Source organism: Elgaria multicarinata, chromosome 7, assembly GCF_023053635.1.
Source record: "Elgaria multicarinata webbii isolate HBS135686 ecotype San Diego chromosome 7, rElgMul1.1.pri, whole genome shotgun sequence".
Lineage (NCBI taxonomy): Eukaryota > Metazoa > Chordata > Lepidosauria > Squamata > Anguidae > Elgaria > Elgaria multicarinata.
The window spans coordinates 114528153-114553705 of record NC_086177.1 but is presented as its reverse complement, the minus strand read 5'-3'; the positions used below and the strand labels follow the sequence as shown (position 1 = coordinate 114553705).

The 25553-nt window shown below is 51.9% G+C and overlaps 1 protein-coding gene across 3 annotated transcripts; it reads right to left on the bottom strand.

The window, feature by feature from the left end:
- Positions 1-106: 106 nt before the first annotated feature.
- Positions 107-24884, bottom strand: ADCK5 (aarF domain containing kinase 5). 3 transcript variants are annotated; one of them, XM_063131221.1, is made up of 15 exons: positions 24805-24884; positions 15984-16087; positions 14865-15014; positions 12876-12951; positions 12023-12223; positions 8447-8587; positions 8162-8275; positions 7636-7767; positions 6609-6692; positions 6046-6127; positions 5192-5270; positions 4943-5034; positions 3776-4034; positions 1516-1632; positions 107-1378 (listed from the first exon to the last, which is right to left on the bottom strand). In XM_063131221.1, exons 1-15 carry the CDS (start codon positions 24820-24822, stop codon positions 1264-1266), a joined length of 1764 nt encoding a protein of 587 aa, XP_062987291.1. In that variant the 5' UTR covers positions 24823-24884; the 3' UTR covers positions 107-1263. The 3 variants fall into 3 exon arrangements, with proteins under 3 accessions (XP_062987291.1, XP_062987292.1, XP_062987293.1); XM_063131222.1 differs by lacking the exon at positions 12023-12223; XM_063131223.1 differs by lacking the exons at positions 14865-15014; positions 15984-16087; positions 24805-24884 and having other exon boundaries at positions 12023-12218; positions 12876-12947.
- Between the last annotated feature and the right edge of the window lie 669 nt (positions 24885-25553).

Below are 25553 nucleotides of genomic sequence, written 5' to 3'. Positions count from 1 at the left end.
GGGAGCGGCAATACAAGGCCCTGAAGGAACCTGGTATTGAGAGCCATGTTGATTGCCAAATCGTTGCGGATGTTCCAAGACTGGAAAAAGACCAGGGAGGCAGCAGTAGAAGACAGTGTTATAATAACGGACAGAAGGGCAGGCTCCGGTTACAACAAAAACATGTCTGGATGCCCAAAATGACAGTTATAAGGTACAGTAAGTTATGGCACTGAAAAGCTGTCGAACCTGAGGTATAGGCACCTTACGAATTAAGAAGCACCTTGAACCTGGACCCGTGTTCCTTAAACAACTGACATCGCTGACTCAACAGGAACGAGGAACGTTCAACCTGTCTCTGCAATTAGGCTCCTTATCAAGGGAATTAGGAAGCCGCATATTTTTTTTAAAGAGGGGTGCAGGAGCCTTCCAGGCCGATTAGCCAAAAGCGATGCAAAGGTTGGGCTTGCTGGAGGCCTCTGGCCGGCCACAGGGGAGCAGGAGGCTGGCCTGGCCGGATCCTTGCCCTGAGGGCACTGCGGTTGTCATTTCTACTTCTTCAGGGAACAGGAATCCTGATTGGGGACCTCAGGGCTGGGGCATATGTCAGAAGAGCCAATGGGAAGGCGCCACGTGTCCCCCCCCAAAATCCTCACCACTGCAGAACAGACAGGAGTGGAATTGGGAGCAAGGGGGTTACCTCTACCCACAGCAAGGCTGAAATTCCTCTCTTACACGGTCCTGGCTGTAGAGAGATGAGGAGGATTCGCCCATATCAGGACACCCTTCTCCTGCTGAGAAGGGTTTCCTGATAATAATGCAGTTATTTTTCTTAGATCAATGGAAGCAGCATTCGCTCCTGTCTTCCTCACTGGTATGGAACGAGGGCAGGAAGGCCTTTGGGAATTATTCTTCGGGGGATGCAATATTTTTCCTCTTTTTTTTACTGCATTTTAAATAACGTAGGGAGGCTCTTTGTAAATCTTTTTCTAATAATAATAATAACAACAACAACGAAGCAGGAGTAGGTGGCGATCATTGGCTCAGCTTCTAAGATGCCCTTTTCTGGGCATGTCGAACACAGGCAGCCCCGCTGCTAGCAGACTCTTCCACTGATGATGTACCCGCTCGGACTTTTATTCATACAAAAAAGGAAGGCTCTTCCCCAGTTCAGGGAAATGAAGACCACACAGTACTTTTGAGTCCGGCTGGGCCTGGGTTCCGCCACTCGCCCTGCAAAGCTCTGATCCTGCTGGCTCCAGGTCGCTCCACCGGGACCAGGGCTTATGCCTGCAGGTAATCGTAGATCTGCTTCTGTTCCTCACTGGCTTGTAGGAAACCAGCATAAAGCAGCAAGCGTAGAAAAGAGGTAGTTAGCTTCATGGAGGCTACCTGGACCCTGGAGCGGACAGGGAAAGACACAAAAAGAACAGACGGACGGTCAGCAAGAGGCCCAGCGCAATGTCCAACCTGTGTCTGTGAGGTTACAACACAGGTGAGAAAACTCCCCACCCCCACCCCCAACCATCCTCTTACCTGAGCGCAAGCTCAAATACAAAGCCATTCCAGACCGCACGGATCCAACGGAAGAGGAAGATGTTGCTGATGCCACCAGATTTCCGGCTGACCATATGGCTCCAGCATCTCACAGCGCTGTAAAGACAAGAAAGCCGAGCCTGAGTGCTGACGGGGAAAGGGAGGGGGGGACATCCAGGCCAGACCAGTTGCAGAGAGAATCCTCCCATCGGGAGCGGCTTGCCTCTCTCGGCAGGCAGGGCACCCAACGATGTCACAAAGTGTTCCGTGTTGGGCAATAGCCCTGTCAAGGCCGGATTCATAGAATCATAGAATAGCAGAGCTGGAAGGGGCCTACAAGGCCATCGAGTCCAACCCCCTGCTCAATGCAGGAATCCACCCTAAAGCATCCCTGACAGGTGGTTGTCCAGCTGCCTCTTGAAGGCCTCTAGTGTGGGAGAGCCCACAACCTCCCTCGGTAAATGATTCCATTGTCACACTGTTCTAATAGTCAGGAAGTTTTTCCTGATGTCCAGCTGGAATCTGGCTTCCTTTAACTTGAGCCCGTTATTCCGTGTCCTGCACTCTGGGAGGATCGAGAAGAGATCCTGGCCCTCCTCTGTGTGACAACCTTTTAAGTATTTGAAGAGTGCTATCATGTCTCCCCTCCATCTTCTCTTCTCCAGGCTAAACACGCCCAGTTCTTTCAGTCTCTCTTCATAGGGCTTTGTTTCCAGACCCCTGATCATCCTGGTTGCCCTCCTCTGAACACGCTCCAGCTTGTCTGCGTCCTTCTTGAAGTGTGGAGCCCAGAACTGGACGCAATACTCTAGATGAGGCCTAACCAGAGCCGAATAGAGAGGAACCAGTACCTCATGCAATTTGGAAGCTATACTTCTCTTAATGCAGCCCAAAATAGCATTTGCCTTTCTTGCAGCCATATCGCACTGTTGGCTCCTATTCAGCTTGTGATCTAAAACAATTCCAAGATCCTTCTCGTTTGTAGTATTGCTGAGCCAAGTATCCCCCATCTTGTAACTATGCCTTTGGTTTCTATTTCCTAAATGTAGAACTTGGCATTTATCCCTATTCAATTTCATTCTGTTGTTTTCAGCCCAGCACTCCAGCCTATCAAGATCCCTTTGAAGTTTGTTTCTGTCTTCCAGGGTATTAGCTCTCCCACCCAATTTGGTGTCATCTGGAAAATTCCCATGGTCTCCACTGATCGGGCTTCAACGGCAGGCACTGACGCTCCCTGCATGCGCCCTCACGGTCCCCACGGCAGAGCAACCCCCCCACGCCAAGGGCTGCGTGGTGCAGCGCAGTTCCGTGGCTCGTGGCCGAGGCAATGTGTAACGCCGGCCCCTTTCTGCTCTTTCCATCCTGGCAAAGAGCCTCCCTCCCAGTCACACTATTTTGCAATGAGGACAGAGTGCAAAACGACTGGGAAACTCCGTGTTTCAAATGCGTTCTTAACCTAGTAGGAAGTATACTTTATCTTCTCCCCAACCAGTATTTGCCCTTGATGCAAGGAGCAGGAGGAAATACACAACACGGCCTTTGCTATCGGAAGCTGGCTTGGGCAAATTGGAGCCAGCACCAAGAGGCGCAGGTGTAGAAGAAAGCAGGCAGCTGTCAGCTCCAGGCCTCGTCCAAAGAACAGGACTCTTAGCCTGCACTGAAGACGCTGCAGTCTAGATCACACAAGCTGCGTTCAGACAACACCACGGTCAACGGTGGGGGTTGACAGTTGTTTATCAGGGGGTGCTCCCCACACATGCTAATAATCAAACGTGGTGTGGATTAGGGTCAGCGTTGAGTTGACTGCTAGCCCATGCTGAGTTGACTCACTGACCCTCCGTCCTCCTGCCGGCTGGTCTAGACGGGCAGTCCCCCCTCTAAGCACTCTTGCTTTGAGACTGCAGCTGACGAAATAACCAACAGTGCCCTCCACACAACGTGACAACCAATGGTGGTTCCAATAGCCTACTCTACACAGCGTGGGTTATTTTGGCCAAATAACCATTGGTTAAAAAAACCTCAAACACAACATAATAACCCACAGTGGGTTAAATAAACGACCATCAACTATTTAAACCACAGTTGTGTCTGGACCCAGTGACAGTGTGCTACAGAGAACAGGTAGCTCAAGTGAGTGAGCTCAGCCACAGCTTGCGACGCACCCGCCTCCCTGAGCAAGCCTCCTAAGCAGCTGCTTGGTGGATCAGCATCGGCCAGGGAGTGGCCCACTCTTTCTGGACCTCCCCGGTGCCCTGCCCACCTTTTGGCCATGATGTAGTAGCGGTCCACCGGGGTGCCCAAGGCCACGTTGATGCCCCGGACGGTGTTGATGTTGCGGAAGACGAGCAGCATGGAACGGGGGAGGTCCTTCAGCACTTGCATGATGTGGTCGAAGCGGTTCTTGGCCATGTCTTGCATGTAAGCCGTCTCCTCCCGCGTCATCACGTTGGACAGCGTCAGCCCGGCCATGTCGATCGGCCGCTGCAGCAGCATCTCACAAAACAGGAAGTAATCTTGGGCTGGGGAGAAGGGCGGCAGCTTAGGGACAAAGGCCCACCACCAGTGCAGCGTCAGAGCAGAAGGGGCTGCCACCGGGGGCCCAGGAAGGCACTGGTTCAAATCTTGCCTCTGATGTGAACTCAGCAGGCAGCTTTAGGCCAGACACTGCCAGCCTACACGGCGGGAAAAACACGTATAATGTGGGTCCTGTTGCACTGATGGGTTCCTGGTTAACAGCTGTTTGGCCAAGTATAAACAGAGTGCTGGACTCCATGGACCCTCGGTCTGATCCGGCATCAGGGATCTGGCCTCCTGATGTCCTTACTGTGCTTTGGTTAAAATTATCGTCTTCAGAACCAACAGCATCTTGTACAGCAGATTCCCCCCCCCCCAAAAAAAATCATCTTTTCCCAAAATCATTTTTTAATCCTGGCTTATCTGAGAGTAGGCTTTCGCCACCTGGGTGCCCTCCAGACGCTTTGGACTGCAACTCCCATCATTAATGGATCGCTGCAATGATGATTCGGAAGAGCTGCGACGTGGCCTGGGCTCTTTTAAACAGTTTCTTAAAGTGCTGCTCCTTCCGGGGCTGACACTTTGCCCAGGCAGGCCGAGGCCTCTGAAATGCTTCCTTTGAGGGAAGCAGCCGTCTGGGAACTCTGGTGGGCAGCGAGGAAGGTGGCAGCAGGCCACAATCCCACACAAGCAGGAGAACTGACAAGCAAGAGCGTGGACACAACACACACACACACACACACACACACTTCTCCTGCAAAGTCCAGCCTGCAAGAGCCAGTCCTATCCATCATCACCCCCCACCTGGGAGGGATTTGGCTTCTGCCGGGCATCTCCGGGGAGAAGCTCAGATCGCCCCACTCCAGTGCCGCCACTGAAGCTGCGCCCCAGCCCCCAACCCGAACCCCCTCACCTTTCACGCCAAGCTGCTTGGAGCACACCTGCATGGTTGCGTCGTCGCGCAAGATGATCGCTCGCCACAGCTTACACAGCGCTTCTCTTTCCCTGGGGGTGGGATGGGGGCACAAGAACCATCAGATGTGTGTGTGTGGGGGGGTGAGGAGGTGGCGTTTGGGCAGAGACTCATGGTGAGTCAAGAGGGGCCCCCCCTTCCCTGCCCCCCCCCTCCCGTGGAAGGCAACCACATCGGCCCTGTTCTTACGTCTCGTGGAGGAAATCGTAGAGGCCGTGATCAAGGAGGACGAGCTGAACCTTCCCATCCAGGCCCTTTTGCACCAGCACTGCAAGAGACCGGGGGGGGGGGGGAGGGGAGAGAGAAACAGGCAGTGAAGAGCCTCGTGGGCTCCTGTCTGGCAGAAAGGCGGGGAGCACGCTAAAATAAAAAGGAGGTCGTAATCATGGCTGATCTTCAGTTCGCAAAGGGAAAAGAGCCTTGTGGCTTCCCAGCTGCAGATGGGGCGGCTTTTTTGCTCCACCCTGCAAAGGGCAGGAAGGAAAGGAAAGGAAAGGAAAGGAACCTCTCGTGCAAGCACTGAGTCATGACTGACTCTTGGAGGGTCGCCAGCTTTCGCTGACGTTTTCTTGGCAGGCCTTACAGCGGGGTGGTTTGCTGTTGCCTTCCCCGGCCGTGATTACCTTTCCCCCAGCTAGCTGGGTACTCTTTTTATCAACCTCAGGAGGATGGAAGGCTGAGTCGACCCGAACCGGCTGCTTCCGCTGGGATCGAACTCAGGCCGTGGGGAGAGTGTCAGCTGCAGAAACTGCTGCTTTACCGCTCTGCGCCACACGAGGCAAAGGGCAGGAACCCTGCAAATCCACCCCCCATGCCTTCTCGCAGGGGCTGCCCATCGCCACACACCCCTATTTCCTCTATGGTGCGCACAGCACCGAGGGCTGATAGCTGCCTTAAGCAGCAGGGGTGTGTGTGTGTGTGCAGAGCAGGCAGTGGCCTCCAGGTCAGAGAGCTGAGGGATCTAAATTCAGTTCAGCACCCAGCCGCAAGTCCAGACAAGGGAGTTCATCGTCCGCGTCCCCAGTCCTGGTGGCTTTTCGTACCATTCCCCGGGTGCGGGTCGGCGTGGATGAATCCCGTGAGAAAGATCTGCTCGGCAAACGTCCGAATTAACTTGTGGGCCGCCTGCAGGTGGAGACAGGTACGCAGGCAGAATGGCTACTGCCCGAGGACGGACAGACAGACGGGGGAAGAGCCAGAACCTCCACGGACACATCCCGTCCCTCAACATTAAGAGGAAGTCGGGGACTCGCTCCATCATACCCACCCCACAAGGCAGAATTTAAAATCCAGCCAACCTTTAAGGCAGTGCTTGCTGGCTGGGGGAAGATGGAAACTGTAGTGCAACACTTCCGGGGAGGTGGGGGGACTGAGGTGGGAGAAGCCTGCCTTAAGGCACTGCAGGAGAGCCAAAAGGCAGCTGCCTCTGGGGCGGAGCATGAAGGATGAAGGCCCAGTGAGACACACAGCAGCTCAAGAGAGTGCAGGAGCGGCCTCCACCGTTCTCCATCATTTCCCCCCTCCCAGGAAGTGCGCAGAGCTCTGGCTAACCCCCCCCCCTGCCCACTCACACACCCCCACCCCCGCAAGCCGCCTGAGCACTCACATCCTTGGGCTCCAGGCCTTGCCTCCGGATCCCGGCCACATCGTTTATTTTGCAGCCTTCGTAGAAATCGGCTGTCAGGACCCGCTTGCAGGAGGCAGAAAGGAGAGGGAACGTTAAGGAAGGTGAGCCCTACGGAGCTGCACACGTGCGCCTGTGGCTCTCCTTTATCCCGGGAGCGCAAGAGCCGAGAGGGTGGCGGAGGGAAAGTGGCCTCAAGACGGTTCTACTTCCACCTTCCCATGTTTCTCGCCTGCCCAAGGGCCTCTACTTTCCTTGCTCGGCTTCGTCCATTTTCTTCTGCTACCCCTTACGCCTGGAACGCTCTTCCAGAACATTTGAGAACTACAAGTTCAATCGCAGCTTTTAAAGCTCAACTAAAAACTTTTCTTTTTCCTAAAGCTTTTAAAACTTGATGTTGTGCGGACTTTATACTGTTAGTTTTACCCTACCCTGTGCCTGCTTACCCTACCCTGTGCCTGTTGGCATTCTCTTCCACTCCTTATTGTTTTACTATGACTTTATTAGATTGTAAGCCTATGCGGCAGGGCCTTGCTATTTACTGTTTTACTCTGTACAGCACCATGTACATTGATGGTGCTATATAAATAAATAATAATAATAACCTAAATATCGGGACGGATCTGCTCAGGGCCGCCTGGCGTTTCAGAGTTCCCCCTGAAACCCCAAAGGAGGGGGAAGGGAAGCGATCCACAAAGAACAGCTGCCGTTTTGAACATGCATGCAGTTCACATCCAAATTACAGTTGCCTTCGCTTGAGAATTGATGTGAATAGGGCTCCCCCTCACCCGCTTCTTTCTTGGGTGCGGGGAGAATTATTTGGAGTAAGCCAATAAGAATTCATACCGCCCCCCCCCCCAAAAAAAAACCCACCCAAATTCAACCTACTTGGGCTGGAAGTGGTTATGTTCCCCACCCCTCCCTGCTACTCTGTCCCACCTCCAATTCTTTACCCGACCGCCCCAGGACAGCCCCATGGTTCAGCAGTCGCTGCCCCGCCCAGATGCACCTTGCTGCTCTTGCCCCAATGCACACGAGGAACCGTGACGAAGTTGAGGTGCTTGAGTTCCTGGGCGCAGCGCTCCGAATTGCGCCCCTCGTTCTCGAAGTCAAGTTCCTGGGCCAGCGTCCCCTTCAGGTCCTGGAGAGAGCAGACGGCCGTTGGAGGGGAGCGAAGAGAAGGGCGGCCGTGAACGTGCCTAGTGGGAGGTGGCCTCAGCTTGGCCACACCCACACTCACGCTGCAGCGTGGCAAGGCTTCAGCCGTGCCCGTGAAACTGCGCACCATTGGGGCAGCGTGAGTCAGACACCCAGCTGGACATCAGGAAAAACTTCCTGACTGTTAGAGCAGTACGACAATGAAACCGATGAACTAGGGAGGTGGTGGGCTCTCCCACACTAGAGGCCTTCAAGAGGCAGCATCTGTCAGGGATGCTTTAGGGTGGATTCCTGCACTGAGCAGGGGGTTGGACTCAATGGCCTTGTAGGCCCCTTCCAGCTCTGCTATTCTATGATTCTATTCCCACCACTGTTACCTTCAAGACCCAGCTGAAACCAAAGCTGGGATGCATCAGTTCTACAATCTGCAGCAGCAACTCCAGTGTACGGATGTCCCCGTCAAACCGGTCCCTCAAGTCAATGTACTGGACCTGTAAAGTGGGGCGGAGAAGAAGCGTTCCATGAGAATCTGGGCCTTCCTCGGAGGGAAGGGCAGGGAAAGACCCCACTGCATCCTAGGACCACCTGGGATTCCGCAGGCTGGTGCCACCTCGAGGTTGGAGAATGCAGCACTTCAACAACACACCCACACCCACACAAACCTTCACGGCCACAGGGGTGCCATCGTGAAGCCGGGCCCGGTGCACCTGGGCTAAGCTGGCAGCAGCAATGGGCTGGTAGTCAAACTCCAGGAAGAGCTGGTCAGCCCTGGCACTGAAATCTTCTAGGAAGAGGTCGTCCACCTGGAGCAAGACAGGCCCCGTGGAGGGGGCAGAGGAGAGCCAGTGAACCCCTGGTGCGGCGCGGGATGGTTCAAGAACAGCTGCTTAGCAAGGGAGAGGAGAGGAGAGGAGATGGATGGCAGCTGCCCGAGAAGTTTGGGCGCCTTCCTGCTAAAACGTGAGCTCTCTTTTCCTTAGGGTCAGCAGGGTAGAAAGACCTACTGGCCAAGGCGAGGAGAAATAAATCGAATGGAAGTTGGAAAGATGAGGGAATTAACCGAGTGAGATTTTCTCTAAGAGGGTTCTCAAGGTTTGCTGAAACACAACAGCAACTCTTAATTAATAATAAACCAAGGAAGAAACAGAAGGAGCGGGTTAAACGGAAGCTCTCTTGAAGAGGCAGAACGAGGGTTGCAACTTCCCAGGGCAATCAAGTAGTTGAAAGGTAAGAGAGACACGAAATCACAGCTGTGCGCGTTCCTTTTTGCACCAGCCCACCCGGCGTTTCCGGAGATGAACGCCTTCCTCTAGGGAACACCGATAACACGGAACTGCATGTTTTTAAACACGTATATCCAAAATATTCAGCCCCAAATACCATGGGCTCATTGACTGCACCCACCCACAAAGGCATTCCGCACTTTCAACACAGGAACACTCACAAGTGAAACACCTAACTAAAACCCCATAATTTCCTTCCTTCTAGACATTTGGGGTCACTTTTGATTTTGGTTACAAGGCTAAAGATCTCGCCTAGACTCTTATTCCAGAAGGAAAAACATAACCATTCCAGAAGGAAAGCCCAGACATGTTTGAATCGATAATAAACCCCCAAAATGACATGTTTAGTATTTTGCAGCAAAAATGTGGGGGTGGAGATTGGTTTTCCAAAGGACTCCTAAAATATCATGCTGCAGTAGTTTTAAGCCTTTCCCAATGGAGGGCGAAGGCAGATGAAAGTCAATGCCAGTTTTGGAATATTAAATTATAAATATGCTAATTCAATGGTGCATTATTGCAGATACAAAAAGAGGCCAAAGAAAGCCTAAGATTAAAAAAAACTATATAGAGCAAAATAAAAGGTTAATATTTTTAAAAATCTCTGGCATATTCACCAGTTGCTTTTGTTTTATAAAATCAGAGAATTTTCTGTTGAAGGGCTGAGCAGTGATATTGCTGCAATCGAAACAGCAAATATGCACAGGCCTTCTGAATTTTGTGTAAGACACACAGAAGTCACACACACACACTTAACGGAATAGGGAACTAAATGCATAAGAACGTGAGAAGAGCCCTAATGCTGGATCAGACCAAGGGTCCATCTAGTTCAGCACTCTATTCACACAGGAGCCAACGATCAGACCAGAGATGTGGAATTTTGTGAGGGGCTTTCTGGTTTTTTGTGGGGGAAAGGGAATGGAATTTTTTGGAAAAAAATAAACTGCATTTATTTCAAATAAAATTGAAATAAATGCAATATTAGCACTTTTTACAGATTGAAAATCACTCTGACGTTAGGAACATAAAATGTAATTATGTCCAAGTTGGCTTGGCATAAAATTATCGCATTTAGTATAGTATGTTCAAACAATTTACTTTTTTAATTTTTTACTTTTTTTTTTTGGTAAGAAATGGAGCTACAAGCTCCTGAACGCTCTTTGGTTTTGCCAGTTTAAGAGGAACAATTTTTTTAAAAAACCAGAACAAAGAAAATTATTTATGTCTCTGCTAGTTCTCCACAGTGTGAAACAGACATAAAGCACCTATGACCATAAAAAAAAATGAGAAAAAGGGGCAAGAGACCAAGATGTGAACCACCCAGAGAGCTTCGGCTATTGGGCGGTATAAAAATGTGATAAATAAATAAATAAGATTCAATGAATCAGACTCATTTTCTCAGCTACCCTATTTCTTCGATTCTAAGACGCACTTTCGTCCCCATATAAACATCTCTAAAAATGGGGTGCGTCTTAGAATCACGGGTGTATCTTAGGTGTTTTGCTTTTCTGTTGGTGGTACTGAAATTAGTGTGTACCTTACAATCGAAGAAATACGGTATCACAATCAGTTTCAGTCTCTGCTTCAGTGGCAGTGCTGCCCCCTAGAGGCCAAAATACATCTTGCTCTTGCATTTCAGAGTTGTAGTCTCAGTTTGCAACCTAGGACTCCCTTGTCCTCAGTGCACAGAAATTGTAATAATCTGATACTGCATATAGTTTTTAGAAATCATTTGGAGAAGTAAATATCTGAACACCTTGTCTTAAACATTTTATTCATCGTGCTAAAATAAAACATTTCATCATCCATTTTTTCTTCATTTTTTCCCCAATTTTTCGGGAAAAAAACCGGGAAAAGGCTTTGGGGGGGGGGGGGAATGGAAAACCCCGTGTTTTTTCTGGATTTTTCCAGTTTATTTCCGGATCTTCATATATCTAGATCAGACTTCTAGCTGGTTCTAGAATTTCCAAAAAGGTAACGAAATTAGAATCACATAGGAAACACTCGATAACAAGGAAGTTACCCAATATTGAACAAAGAGCTGGAACAGTTAAAAACTTATAAATGCTGGAGAACCTCCTTGCCATGCAGTGATTCCTATGTGGTTTTAATACGAAGTTCTGTATCTGCAAATACCGGAATCAGCAGAATTCGGAGCGGCCTCCAATAAGGCGTGAAGAGGAAGCAAGTTAGAACGCTAGAAAACCCCTGAAACTGGCCAGCGATTGTTCGACTGGGGAGCGTTCTTGCCTCGAGCCTCAGAAAACAACAATTATTATTATTATTATTATTATTATTATTATTATTAATTTATATAGCACCATCAATGTACATGGTGCTGTACAGAGTAAAACAGTAAATAGCAAGACCCTGCCGCATAGGCTTACAATCTAATAAAATCATAGTAAAATAATAAGGAGGGGAAGAGAATGCAAACAGGTACAGGGTAGGGTAAAACTAACAGTAGAAAGTAACAGTAGAAGTCTGCACAACATCAAGTTTTAAAAGCTTTAGGAAAAAGAAAAGTTTTTAGTTGAGCTTTAAAAGCTGCGGTTGAACTTGTAGTTCTCAAATGTTCTGGAAGAGCGTTCCAGGCATAACAACCCCAAAGATAGCAATGATCCCACTGCTGACACCAATTACTAAACCATCAACAACACACTGATGTGGAGAAGGTCTCTCTGGCAGCCTCTCCCAACCTCGGGATGGTCCCAATGTATTGGGCTAAAAACCCCAGAATCCCCCAGCCAGCTGGCTGGGGGATTCTGGGGTTTTTAGCCCAATACATTGGGACCATCCCGAGGTTGGGAGAGACTGCTCTGTGTCACGTTTGGCAATGGAATTGAGCCAACCAGAAAGGCCACCTGCCTTCTCCTCCTGCCCCAGTCACATTTCCCACCACCTGAGCAGCCGAGATATCTCTGCCTGTCGTCCCTCCTCCCCACCCCCAGCTTTCACCTCTGTGTATCCGCGCTTCAGTGCTCTATCCTCCAGGACGCGCAGGGTGTTCACATACTCGGGCGGGAGGAGGTGGTTGAAGGCACACAGCCCTTGGCCCAGCTTGATGTACAGCCCCCCGTTCTGGATGGCGCCGAACACGATGCTGTCGGCCGACCGCTGGTGGCAGCCTGACAGGGCCGCCGTGTACTCTGGGCTGTTCTGACGACAGGGAAGAGAGGGCGAGGAGCAGGCCGTCAGCGCCTGCCCGGCGGAGGCCTCCGCTCCAAGGATGCGGGGATCCCGGCCAAATTTGGCCTGCCGGGCCTCCTCCCCCCAGAAAAAGAGAGGCACCTGAAGCAGCTTCAAGTGGCAGCTCCCACGGCAGGAGCGAGCTGCCGCTGCCGAGCACTACTACTGGCACTTGGAGGCTTTGCTGCAGGCCGAGCCCCCAATCGCCTTCCCCGGCACGAGTCCCCCACCGGTCTCTAGATGGCCCAGGCCTGCCCCACGGGAAGCCAAAACTCACGTCTGTAAGCCTCCTATTCCCCTCTCTGAATCTCCCGGCAGCCACCTTGGGCCCCACGGGGAGGCGTTCCAGCCTATTCCTGGACGTGGGCGCCCTGCAAAGTTGCAATGCTCGCCTGCATCCCTGGGAATCCTGGTCTCATGAGTGCCTCGATGTCCCCTCCCCTCCCTCCCTGCACCATTCCCTTGCATTATGTAGGCAAGAGAGAAACCCCCCCCGGGGGAGGGGTGTCTGTGGAATCGAGCCTCCCCCCTCTCTTGTCCAAAGGTGGCTTCTCACTGTCCAGGAATCCCTGCCTGGCTGGCAGAGGCTCGGCGCTCCGGACAAAAACGGCAGGTGCCGTACCTCATCCAGGCCCCACAGCGAGACGTGGTGCGTCCACCAGTAATCCAAGGAGATCTGGAATCCCAGCTGCAGCGACCTTTGAGAAAGCGGACAAGGCAGGGATGGCTGAGGAAGAGGAAAGGGAGCGCCACGTCGTCATCATCACCCACCCCTTCGCTCCTGAGCGCATGCGCGCGTTGCCACCCTGGGACGTCTGCCCAGGTATGGACAAGGCCCTTCTCCCTGCGGCCAGAAGGCAATGTCTACTGCACCACCAGGGCTTGAAGAGTGCCCCTGCACATAAGCAGAGTGCATTTGCCTTACTGCTGAATGGCCTTTGGGACCTGGGGCCAGGACCGCCGCTCGGCGGGTCTGGTGGAACAGACCCGCCTTCCACAAGGTGGTGCGTACCAGGTATCGTTGGAACACAACTCCCATCAGCTTGTCTGCGTCCTTCTTGAATTGTGGAGCCCAGAACTGGACGCAATACTCTAGATGAGGCCTAACCAGGGCCGAACAGAGGGGAACCAGTACCTCACGTGATTTGGACGCTATACTTCTATTAATGCAGTCCAAAATAGCATTGGCCTTTCTTGCAGCCATATTGCACTGTTGGCTCATATTCAGCTTGTGATCTACAACAATTCCAAGATCCTTCTCGTTTGTAGTATTGCTGAGCCAAGTATCCCCCATCTTGTAACTGTGCCTTTGGTTTCTATTTCCAAGTTCTACATCTAGGAAAGCAACCAGGATGATCAGGGGTCTGGAAACAAAGCCCTATGAAGAGAGACTGAAAGAACTGGGCATTTTTAGCCTGGAGAAGAGAAGATGGAGGGGAGACATAAGAGCACTCTTCAAATACTGAAAAGGTTGTCCCACAGAGGAGGGCCAGGATCTCTTCTTGATCCTCCCAGAGTGCAGGACACGGAATAATGGGCTGAAGTTACAGGAAGCCAGATTCCAGCTGGACATCAGGAAAAACTTCCTGACTGTTAGAGCAGTACAACAATGGAACCAGTTACCTAGGGAGGTTGTGGGCTCTCCCACCCTCGAGGCCTTCAAGAGGCAGCTGGACAACCACCTGTCAGGGATGCTTTAGGGTGGATTCCTGCATTGAGACGGGGGTTGGACTCGATGGCCTTGTAGGCCCCTTCCAACTCTGCTATTCTATGATTCTATGATCCCCAGCCAGGAGGGCCATTTGTGGGAAGATGGGAGTTGTAGGCCAAAACATCTGGAAGGCTCCATACTGGGGAAGGCTGGAGCAGACCACCTGCAGCTCAGATGTTCTGTGGCCTGAGTCTGCGCCCGACCGCTTCCAATGCCCCGTTCCCAAGCAAACTCCCCCCTGCCTCTGGCTGGAAATCAGTCATAGTTAATCATCCATCGGGCTTGTGACCAGTGGTAACGAATCCTGCTACTGCTCCATTTTGCTGTGTTTAAGGACTGAAGAGCAGCCCAGAGGCTGGATCAGGCGAAGGCTCCACCCAGTCCAGCAGTCTGTTCACGCCAGCTGCCCACGGAAATCCCACAAGCAGGGACACGCGCTGCCGCTGAAGCCGCAGGCGGCACAGAGCCATCAGTGCTAGTAGCCACGGACAGCCCTTTGTGCGTGGCTTCTATAGCTATTGCCACGGATAGGGTTTTCAAGGGCGTATTTCAAGCTGCGGTTTTTAATATTGTCACCTGTAAGCCGCTTAGGGATTTAATTAGACTGAGCGGTATAGAAATATTAATAGAAATAAATAAATGCGTGAGAACCCTGACGCCCTCGGGATGGGATGGACTGCAGCTCCCATCATGCTGGCTGGCTGTGTGGGGGGGTGCATGATGGGATTGCATCCCTGCTTGGGGGAGGCTTCTCCAGCCAGCCCAGCCGCCTCCTCTTTCGGGATCTCCGCAGCTCAAGGAGCACCTCATGCCGAGGGTCACAGAAACAGGAGCAAAGGGGGAGGACTCCCCCCTCCCTCCCTCCCACCCCCCAGGAGCCGAGGGAACAGTGCAGTCTACCTGAGGAAGCGCCCGGTGCCCTCGACCAGCAGCCTCATTCTCCGCCGTTCCTGCTTCTCTGCCAGGCTGTAGTAGACCCCCGTGGCCAGGGGCAGCCCCAGCACTGATCCCAAGAAAGCCGTCTTCAGCAGGCCCCACCGGCCACGAGAGCTGGAGGGGGAGGAGGGCGTGAATCGGGAGGAGCCGGTGCGACACTGCCCCCCACCCCACCCCAGGCCCCTCCGGGGAGTCACAGCCCTGCCTCCCTCGCACCCGGATCCTCTCCAGGCATCAGCCTCAAAAGGAAGCAGGCCGGCTCCATAGCGGCAGAGTACAGAAGGGCAGGGGGACGAGATTGTTTTAACTTGGATCATGGTTTAATTTGTTTTTAACTGTGCATATTTATTGTTTTATACTGTATGTTTTTATCTGTACTCTGCTCTGAGATCTTAATGATACAGGGCGGGATATAAATGTTTTAAATAAATAAATAAAATAAAATAAAATGGTCACCCTACGCTAGAACCAGAGCCTAAAGAGGGAATTTCCCCAGGTGCTGCATGCATACAAATGACACCTGTTGAAAATGTCTTTCCTATGCAACTATTAAAGACACAGGAGCCCTGTCCTCCTTTCCATAGGGTCACCCTATATAAATGCAACCAATAATAAAAACACACAGAATAAATATCCTGGTTGCCCTCCTCTGAACACGCTCATGCAGACAAGCTGGAGCTTGTTCAGAGGAGGGCAACCAGGATGATCAGGGGTCTGGAAACAAAGCCCTATGAAGAGAGACTGAAAGAACTGGGCCTGTTTAGCCTGGAGAAGAGAAGATTAAGGGGAGACAGGATAGCACTCTTCAAATATGGGCGCAAGGAAGCCACTTCAACAGCGTCAGGAAAAGGACAGGCTCCGATTCTTCCATGCCCATCTCAGCTCGTCAAATCAGCTGCAGACCGGATGCCACAGGTAAGACTCCATTGAGGCCAATGGGACTACTTGGGAGTAGATTTGCACAGCTGCCCCTCTGTACCGAAAGATCCGATCAAATCCCTAAAGTAACTTTGTGAACTGCCCAGAGAGCTCCGGCTATTGGGCCGTATAGAAATGCAATAAATAAATAAATAAAATAAATACCTGGACGTCTGCGCGGCGGAGCGTTGCCGACAGTGGGAGGGAGAGAGCAGCGGAGGCCTCTTTTGACGCTGCAACAGAAGCCAGTGGAAGCGGCAGAGCTGGACCTGGGGAGAAAAGGCAGCGCAGAGTGAGGGCTGACAACCAGAGGAACTCACAGGCGCAGGAGCCGGCTGCCGGAGCAGGGAGAGGCCTGCCAAGGCGTAACCAGCATACGGAACTCACTGCCACAAGAGCCGGGCTTCCCCAACGTCTTTGGGGATGTCAGAAATGTAATAAGCTGAGTCCACGGGGTCCCCCCTCTTCTTTGCTCGCCACTAGCTCTCAAGACATGGCCTGAGTTCGTGTAAATATCTCGAGGTGGTTCCCTTAAAGGCAGCGCGGAAATTATTTTACAAAAACAGGTTGACCCAGGGCACGCGTGAGGAGGGCAGCCAAAGCCAAAGCCCTCATTTCTCCCCGCCCCACTGGTCTCCACGCCCTAGAGCAGGGATGCACAACCCGTCCCTCGTGGGCCTCTCCTGGGTGCCTCGACCACCCTGCCTCCATCGGCAAGTCCCCCGACCCAACAGCTGTCCTGAAACAGGCGGCTCTTTCCTTGATGGAGGCAGCAGGATCACGTACCAGGATTGTGTGGAGAAGGGGTGGAGAGGAAGCCCTCCCCCGCCCGCAATCCCCATTCTGATGGGTCTTCCTGCGCTGTTGCTACCAGCGAGGAAAGAGCCGTCTGTATCAGGATGGCTGAGATGCGCGCATGTGGGTACATGGCCATGTCTACCTGTGGAGCTGGAATCACATGTGTCTCTTGCCCCCACGCCCACCCCCAGGCCATAGGGGCTGTGCACCACAGCTCCCATCCAGTGTCGTTCACAAATGTCTTTCTCCGCTTCAAAGCAGCTTTGAGTGAAGCAGCTTTGAGAGAGCTCCGGCAATTGGGCGGTATAGAAATGTAATAAATAAATAAATAAATAAATAAGGGAACAGAGAGAAGAGGTGTGGCGAAAAGGGGCAAGCACCCCTGGGTGGTGGTGGTGTCCCCATCACTTCCAAAGCAAGGGATGTGTGTGTTGGGGGGGTGGGGGAATCAAGGCCGAAGGAGGACGCAGACAAGCTGGAGCATGTTCAGAGGAGGGCAACCAGGCTGATCAGGGGTCTGGAAACAAAGCCCTATGAAGAGAGACTGAAAGAACTGGGCATGTTTAGCCTGGAGAAGAGCAGATGGAGGGGAGACATGAGAGCACTCTTCAAAGACTTAAAAGGTTGTCACACAGAGGAGGGCCAGGATCTCTTCTCGATCCTCCCAGAGTGCAGGACACGGAATAACAGGCTCAAGTGACAGGAAGCCAGATTCCGGCTGGACATCAGGAAAAACGTCCTGACTGTTAGAGCAGTACGACAATGGAATCAGTTACTTAGGGAGGCTGTGGGCTCTCCCACACTAGAGGCCTTCAAGAGGCAGCTGGACAACCCTCTGTCAGGGATGCTTTAGGGTGGATTCCTGCATTGAGCAGGGGGTTGGGCTCGATGGCCTTGTGGGCCCCTTCCAACTCTGCTATTCTATGATTCTATGAGGGGGCAGGCCTGGCATCGGTCTCCAGGGCACAGCCGCCCCCGGCGGGGATCGCACCTCGGCCACGGAGAAGGCGGGGATTCTTCCGCCTAACCGCCAGCCGGGACCTCCCAAGAACAGCTGGCAGGAGAAGGATGAAGTGGTCAGGCTGGGAGAGGCCTTGATCCTCTGTTCCCAGCACGGAGGAGACCGCCAAGGCCGCCGGGCCGTTTATCACGGAGGACATCTGCCGGACGGCTCGAGGGGAACGGAGTGGGCCAAGGGAAAGGCCGGGCTAGCCGGCGAAGGCCCGCTCGGCTTCCCCTAAATAATATTTCTCGTGTGTGAGGTGCCCAAAAGGAAGAAAGCAAAGAGGCCGGGCACGGCCCAAGGCACAGGCGGAAGGGGAAGACGCAGATTGTAGTCTTCGTCACCAACGATCTCACCCTTGCACAGGTGTTCAAAGGTTGGCCTCAATCATGCTGCCGACAGCCCAGAAAGAGACGCCACAATTATTTCCTCCTATTGCAGATTGGGGGGGGGGGGGGAGAGAGGTGAAGAGAGAGGGAGTCCCTCGTCAGAAGGGCTGAGAGTCACGCCGGAGGCGTCTTCCTCTTCGCCCCTGCACAAAGCAGCCACTCCAAAGGCCACTGCAGCTCGTGGGACACTGGCTTCCCAAGGCCTCCGTGGCCCTTGCAGGCCTGAGAAAAGACGCGCCACGCAGCGCATGTGCGCACAAAAGCCTTCAGTGCAAACCATGGAGGAAGCACAGAAGGCGGCCGCGGGTTCAAGCGTCCTCTTGGCTCTCAATAGCTATGTTCAACATCTACGGTCCTCCTCCGGGTGCCTACTCCGAGAGAGGCTTGGAGTGTGGCAACGAGGGACAGGGCCTTTTCGGTGGTGGCCCCCAGACTATGGAACGATCTCCCTGATGAGGCTCGACTGGTGCCAACGCTGCTATCTTTCCAGCGCCAGGTTAAGACTTTCCTCTTTGCCCAGGCATATAGCGGCACATCTCAATTACCCACATGTTTAGTTTTTAAACAGTTTTTAATGCTTTGTGTGTGTATGTTCTGTGTTTTAAAATTTCAAATTTTGTATACTTGCATTTATCTCAATTTTAGAATTTCTGTAAACTGCCCAGAGAGCTCTGGCTATGGGGGCGGTATATAAGTGTAATAAATAAATAAATAATAGGGCAACAGGACATTGTTCCATAGCCACAAATGCAAGAAGCTACTCTCAAAAGGCCCAAACTGGGGGAAGGGCCGTGGCTCTGTGGTAGAGTCCTCGCTTTGCCCGCGGAAGGCGCCCGGTTCACGCCCAGCATCCCCAGTTAAAAGGTTGGCGTTGCAGGCCACGGGAAAGTCCCGCAAAGACCCTCAACGGCTCCGCTTTAGGAAGAGCACGGGAGGCCAGAGAGCCTGCCCCCCACACACGGGAAGAAGGCAGCTGCTGACCTCCGCAAGGACGAGGGCGAGTGTTTCAAGCCAGACGTCCAGCACGATGACATGGAACAAGTCCCAGGCATTGCAGCCTCTGGTGGGAGATTCAGGACAGATAAAAGGAAGGACTTCTTCACACAGCACATAGTTAAATATCTACAACTCGGATAGTTCGCCCTTCTCAACCCCAACCGTGGCTCACCTCTTCCCTCCGCTACCTTCGCTCTTGTTCCCGGGCAGCTGAACGCCTTTGGCGTAAGACCAGGGACCGGGCAGACTTTGTCCATTACAAATTTGTACTTTCCTCTTTCTCTTCTGCCATCTCACTGGCCAAACAGCAGTACTACTCAACGCTGATCCAGTCAAATGCTAGGCATCCTCAGCGGCTCTTTGCGTCCTTCAATTCTCTTCTGAAGCCTAATCCGCCATCTCTCCCCGCCTCTCTGTCTGCTAACAACTTTGCCTCTTTTTTCAATGCTAAAATCCAAACTATCCGCTCTGATCTGGCCAGCTCTGCTCCTCTTCCAGTTCCTGTTCCTCATCTGTCAGCTCCTCCTGCAAATTTCTCTGCGTTTCCTTCGGTCTCTGCGGATGAACTGTCTACAATACTGCGCTCTTCGAAGCCTTCCACTTGTTCTCGTGATCCGATTCCTTCTCGCGTCTTTATTAATCTTATTCCTGCTATCCTCCCTTCCTTGCTACATATTATTAATCTTTCTCTGTCCTCTGGTTCATTTCCTTCTGCTTTTAAACATGCTACAGTCTCTCCCATTCTCAAGAAACCTACTCTTGATAGGCTATCTCTGTCTAACTACCGACCTGTCTCTTTGTTGCCGTTTGTTTCAAAGATCCTGGAGCGTGCGGTCTACTCTCGCTGTCTTGACTTTCTTTCTAGTAACTCTGCTTTGGATCCATTTCAATCTGGATTCCGTCCTCTGCATTCCACCGAAACAGCCCTTACTAAGATCACCAATGATCTCCTTACTGCCAAGTCTAAAGGCCATTATTCCGTTCTTATTCTCCTTGATCTAACTGCAGCCTTTGACACGGTTGATCATGATCTTCTCTTAGATTCCCTTCATGACCTTGGATTTTGTGGCTCTGTCTATAACTGGTTTGCCTCCTATCTAGCGGGTCGCTCTTTCAGCGTGTTGACTAATGGCAGCTCGTCTTCCTCCTTTCCCCTTTCAGTAGGGGTTCCGCAAGGCTCGGTGCTTGGCCCGTTGTTGTTTTCCTTATACATGTTGCCCTTGGGCAAGCTTATTCAATCTCATGGTCTCCAATATCATCTGTACGCCGATGATACACAACTATATCTGTCATCTCCGGAACTTTCTCCGGATGTTCACGATCGTATCTCGGCATGTCTTTCAGATATCTCAGCTTGGCTGCTTCATCGTCGCTTGAAGCTTAACATGGCAAAGACTGAATTGCTTGTTTTTCCTCCTAAACCTTCTCCTCATCTCTCATTCTCTCTTACTGTCAATGATGTTACGCTTACTCCGGTCAAGGAAGCTCGTAGCCTTGGCTTTATCTTCGACTCCTCGCTCTCCTTTATTCCTCATATTGAGGCAGTAGCTAAATCTTGTCGATTTTTCCTGTATAATATTGCCAGGATTCGATCATTTTTGTCTGTCTCTTCTGCCAAGACGCTTGTTCATGCACTGGTTATTTCACGGTTGGACTACTGCAACCTTCTTCTCTCTGGCCTTCCTTCTTCTCACATCAGCCCGTTGGTTTCTGTTCACCACTCTGCCGCAAAGATCATCTTCTTAGCACGCCGCTCCGACCATGTTACTCCGCTTCTGAAATCTCTTCATTGGCTTCCAATTCACTTCAGAATCCAATATAAACTTCTCCTGTTAACCTTCAAAGCTTTTCACGGTCTAGCTCCTTCCTATCTCTCCTCTCTCATCTCACACTATTGCCCCGCTCGTGCTCTTCGCTCCTCTGATGCCATGTTTCTCGCCTGCCCAAGGGCCTCTACTTCCCTTGCTCGGCTTCGTCCATTTTCGTCTGCTGCCCCTTACACCTGGAACGCTCTTCCAGAACATTTGAGAACTACAAGTTCAACCACAGCTTTTAAAGCTCAACTAAAAACTTTTCTTTTTCCTAAAGCTTTTAAAACTTGATGTTGTGCATACTTCTACTGTTACTTTCTACTGTTAGTTTTTCCCTACCCTGTGCCTGCTTACCCTTCCCTGTACCTGTTGGCATTCTCTTCCCCTCCTTATTGTTTTACTATGATTTTATTAGATTGTAAGCCTATGCGGCAGAGTCTTGCTATTTACTGTTTTACTCTGTACAGCACCATGTACATTGATGGTGCTATATAAATAAATAATAATAATAATAATAATAATAACTACCACAAGATGTAGTGATGGCCACCCATTTGGATGTCTTTAAAAGGGGGTTGGATAAATTCCTGGAGGAGAAGACTATCCATGGCTACCAGCCTTGATGGCTATGTGCTCTCTCCAGTAGCAGAGGCAGTAAGCCTGTATGCAACAGTTGCTGGGGAACATGGACAGGAGGGTGCTGTTGCACCATGGTCCTTCTTGTGCTTCCCTGGTCGACAGCTGCGTGAACAGAATGTTGGACTAGACCAGCCTTCCTCAACCTGGGGCGCTCCAGATGTGTTAGACTACAACTCCCAGAATGCCCCAGCCAGGCTGGGGCATTCTGGGAGATGCAGTCCAACACATCTGGAGCGCCCCAGGTTGAGGAAGGCTGGAGTAGACGGACCCTTGGGCTGAACCAGCCTCAGGGCTCTTCTGATGTTGTTATGATAGCACTTTTCTGGAAAAGCATGGCTACGGGTTGCAATATCTGATGGAGCCCCTCTCCTGACGTGAACGTTCCCGTACACTGTGATCAACATCCGAGGTCCTTCTCTGAGTGCCTCTACCAAGGGAGGCTTGGAGGATGGCAACAAGGAAGAGGGCCTTCTCAGCGGTGGCCCCAATTGTGGAATGGTCTCCCCAGCGAGGTCCAACTGACAACAACACTGTCACCCTCTCAGCCCCAGATCAATGTTTACCTTTATTCCTACGCCTTTGAACAGCATAGGATGGGGCTTTTGAACAGGCCCTGGGATTTTGTTATTGTCGATCGCTTAAAACGGTTTTCAAATTTTCATATGTTAATGGTTCTATATTATAGTATATCATCTTGCATTTGTTAGGGTTTAATTCACTGTGAACCACCCAGAGAGCTTTGATGACTGGGGTGACGTATAAAAGGAATAAACGGAACGAAATAAGCTCTATATGGTTCGGGTCCAGGTTATGTGAAAGACCGTCTTCTCCCTTATGAGCCTGCCCGTGCTTTGAGATCTTCTGGAGAAGCCCTTCTTTCAGTCCCACCAGCTTCACAGGCGCGCTTGGTGGCAACATGGGAGAGGGCCTTCTCGGTGGCTGCTCCGGTGCTCTGGAACTCTCTAGGCTGGCTTCCTCCTTGATGGGCTTTCGGAAGCAGGCAAAAACTTTTTTGTTCAAGCAGGCCTTTGCAGAATAATCCGGCCCTCCATCTATGTTAATGTCTTATAATTTTGTTGTGTATTTTTTAATTGTTTATGGTTTTGTTTCCCTCCCCCTCCCCCCATGAATATTTTAAACTTTGTAAGGCCGCCTTGAGGCCCAGCATTGGGCAAAAGGCGGGATACCAATAAATATAATAATAATAATAATAACAACAACAACAAAATGAAAAGCCCGGCCCGCCTTGCCCTTAGAACAGCCTTCCCCAACCTGGTGCTCTCCAGCTGGGTTTGACTACAATTCCCAGCATCCGAGCGAACGGGCTGTCCAGGGAGAGGGATCTCATTTCTCGCCATGTTTGGAGCGTCTCAAGGTTAGGCGAAACCACAGCTGGCAATCCGTCACCTGGCCTGGACAGGCCCCAGCTGGGCCTCTGGGGGAAAACACCACCACCAAAACATTTCCCGGGCTTGCAGCTAGAACCAACCGCACAGTCCCTTCCCAGCTGATCAATAAACCCGCCTTGCTTTGACCAAGTTAAAGAGATCACAGTTACCTAATGTTGATCTTTCAAAGACATTCTTGTGGGCCTCAAATTACAGACAGTCTGTTCTTGACAAGACCCAGTCAAGTTGCCCTCAGCTCCGGAGGGCGTTTCACAAGCAACAGCTGGAGTTCAATTCTATGGGCAGAACTCCACCAAAACAGACACGCTCTTTGCACATGCCGGAGCGGGGGAGTCACGTCGCCCTCTCCTCGGCCACGGAACTCACTGGGTGACAATCATGGGCTCTCAGCCCAACCTACCTCACAGGGGTGTTGTGAGGATCAAAATGGAGATTGGGAAGATCACGTGACCCACCTTGGGTTCCTTGCAAGAGGGGAAAAGACCGGGGGGGGGGGGGTTTGAATAAAAGCAATAAATGTGCTGCTGCTGCTCAGTTTTACGCTGGTTGTGCTTTTATACTGTATTTTTATATTATGTTTTTATCATAGAATCATAGAATCATAGAATAGCAGAGTTGGAAGGGGCCTACAAGGCCATCGAGTCCAACCCCCTGCTCAAGGCAGGAATCCACCCTAAAGCATCCCTGACAGGTGGTTGTCCAGCTGCCTCTTGAAGGACTCTGGTGTGGGAGAGCCCACAACCTCCCTAGGTAACTGGTTCCATTGTCGTACTGCTCTAACAGTCAGGAAGTTTTTCCTGATGTCCAGCCGGAATCTGGCTTCCTGTAACTTGAGCCCGTTATTCCGTGTCCTGCACTCTGCGAGGATCAAGAAGAGATCCTGGCCCTCCTCTGTGGGACAATCTCATTCTGTTGTTTGTTTTATGCTCTGAATTGTATTTGACGGTTTTAACTTTCGTGGACCACACAGAGAGCTTCGGCTTAGGGGCAGTATTGAATTGCAATAAATAAATGAATAAGTAAATACATCATCACCCACCCACTCCAATCAACCTTCCAGGCCACATAGTCCTGATGATTAGGGAAGCTGTGGCACCGCTTGCATTGGAAGAACGGCGTAGGCCGGGCTGCCGGAAAGCACGAGGCAGAAGTGCGGCTCTCTACTGGTCCAGGAAATGGGCAGCCCACCCACCCCAGCACCATCCGGACCCCCAGAGCAGTGGTTCTGTCTTCTTTTATAGTGCATGGCATGTCACCCCATGCTGTGTGGCATTCTCCTCTTTTAAATATTCGCATTGCATCTTAGGTTCCCAACCATGAGGGACATGGGAAGCTGTCTTATCCGGAGTCAGGCCACCTGGGTCCATCTAGCCCAGTATTGTGCACACTGACCGGCAGCAGCAGCAGCAGCAACGTCTCTGCAGGGTCTCAGGAAGGACTTTTTCCAGCCCCACCTGGAGATGCTGCCGGGGACCGAACCTTGTGCATGCAAAGCGGGGGCTCTTCTGCAGCCTTTCAACTGTTGGGGGCATGGGTTATGGGGCGGATTAGAAATATAATAACTAATCAAAGATACAATATTTGGGGAGGGGGGGCTGCCCTGATGTGCTTGGGAGAATCCGCTAAAGCTCTGACCTGGAGATCAGTGGAAGGGGGGGGGCACTGCGGTCCTGGAGCAACCCTTCCCCACCCCCAACCTGGCGCCCCCCACCCCAGATGGGTTGGGCTGCAACAGGTGTTGCATCCCAACCCATCTGGGGGGCGCCAGGTTGGGGAGGAGGAGGAGGAGGAGGAAGAAGCAGCCCCTTCGCCCTCCTTCCCTCCAAGGCAGACCCTAAAAGGAGGGAGGGGCGCTACCGTAGCGCTCCGAAGAGCCGCGCCTCTACCGTAATGCCCTTGCCGAGGCGGGTGGGGGCACCGGGCAGGGGCCGCTCCGCTCACCGTCCGCCGCAGCTCCATGGCTCCCCGCGGGGCTCCGTCGCCGATCCTCCGCCCTGGCAGCCAGCAGCTCCGGGCCGCCCGCTCGCCTGCCCCGCGCAAGAACAGGCCCCCTCGGGGGGAGGAGCCGGGGGCGGGGCCACGCCTCCGCGTCCCGTGGGGGCGGGGCCTCGACGTCACCGCACCCCGGGCGGGTCTACTCAGGAGCAAGACCCGGAGAGGGCAAAGCGGTGCGCGGCGGGGCGGGGGGCGCCGCCTGGGAGATGCATTGGCAGGAGGAGAATATATGCAAGATATACTCTAATTAGCTGAATGATGATGCATTGCACCTTTTTGATTGCAATTTGTATGTCTGGGTTATACATAAGGCCTTTAAAAGTTTTTTTAATCAGATATTAGATATATTTTTTAAGGTACAGAAACTTACCTTAAAATGCCTCTAATTGTAAATATTATGATACAAAGGACTTCTCTGTTTTTTAGATAGCAGCCCTGAGGAAGAGGTGCTTGAGCGGGTGGTTGCAGGACAACTCCAGGCGCTCTTGGATGAAACGGATTATCTAGATCCATTTCAATCGGGTTTCAGGCCTGGTTTTGGAACGGAAACTGCCTTGGTGGCCCTGTGGGATGACCTCTGTCGGGAGAGAGACAGGGGGAGTGCGACCCTGTTGGTTCTCCTGGACCTCTCAGCGGCCTTCGATACCATCGACCATGGTGTCCTTCTGGATAGGTTGTCTGAGCTGGGAGTGGGA

Excerpts from the sequence above, each read along its gene's own strand:
- ADCK5 (XM_063131221.1), bottom strand. Across the intron at positions 12,952-14,864 it reads GGCACCGGGCGCTTCCTCAG|GTCGCTGCAGCTGGGATTCC; the intron begins GTAGACTGCACT and ends GCTTTCTCAAAG. Across the intron at positions 8,588-12,022 it reads TGAAGCGCGGATACACAGAG|GTGGACGACCTCTTCCTAGA; the intron begins GTGAAAGCTGGG and ends GTCTTGCTCCAG.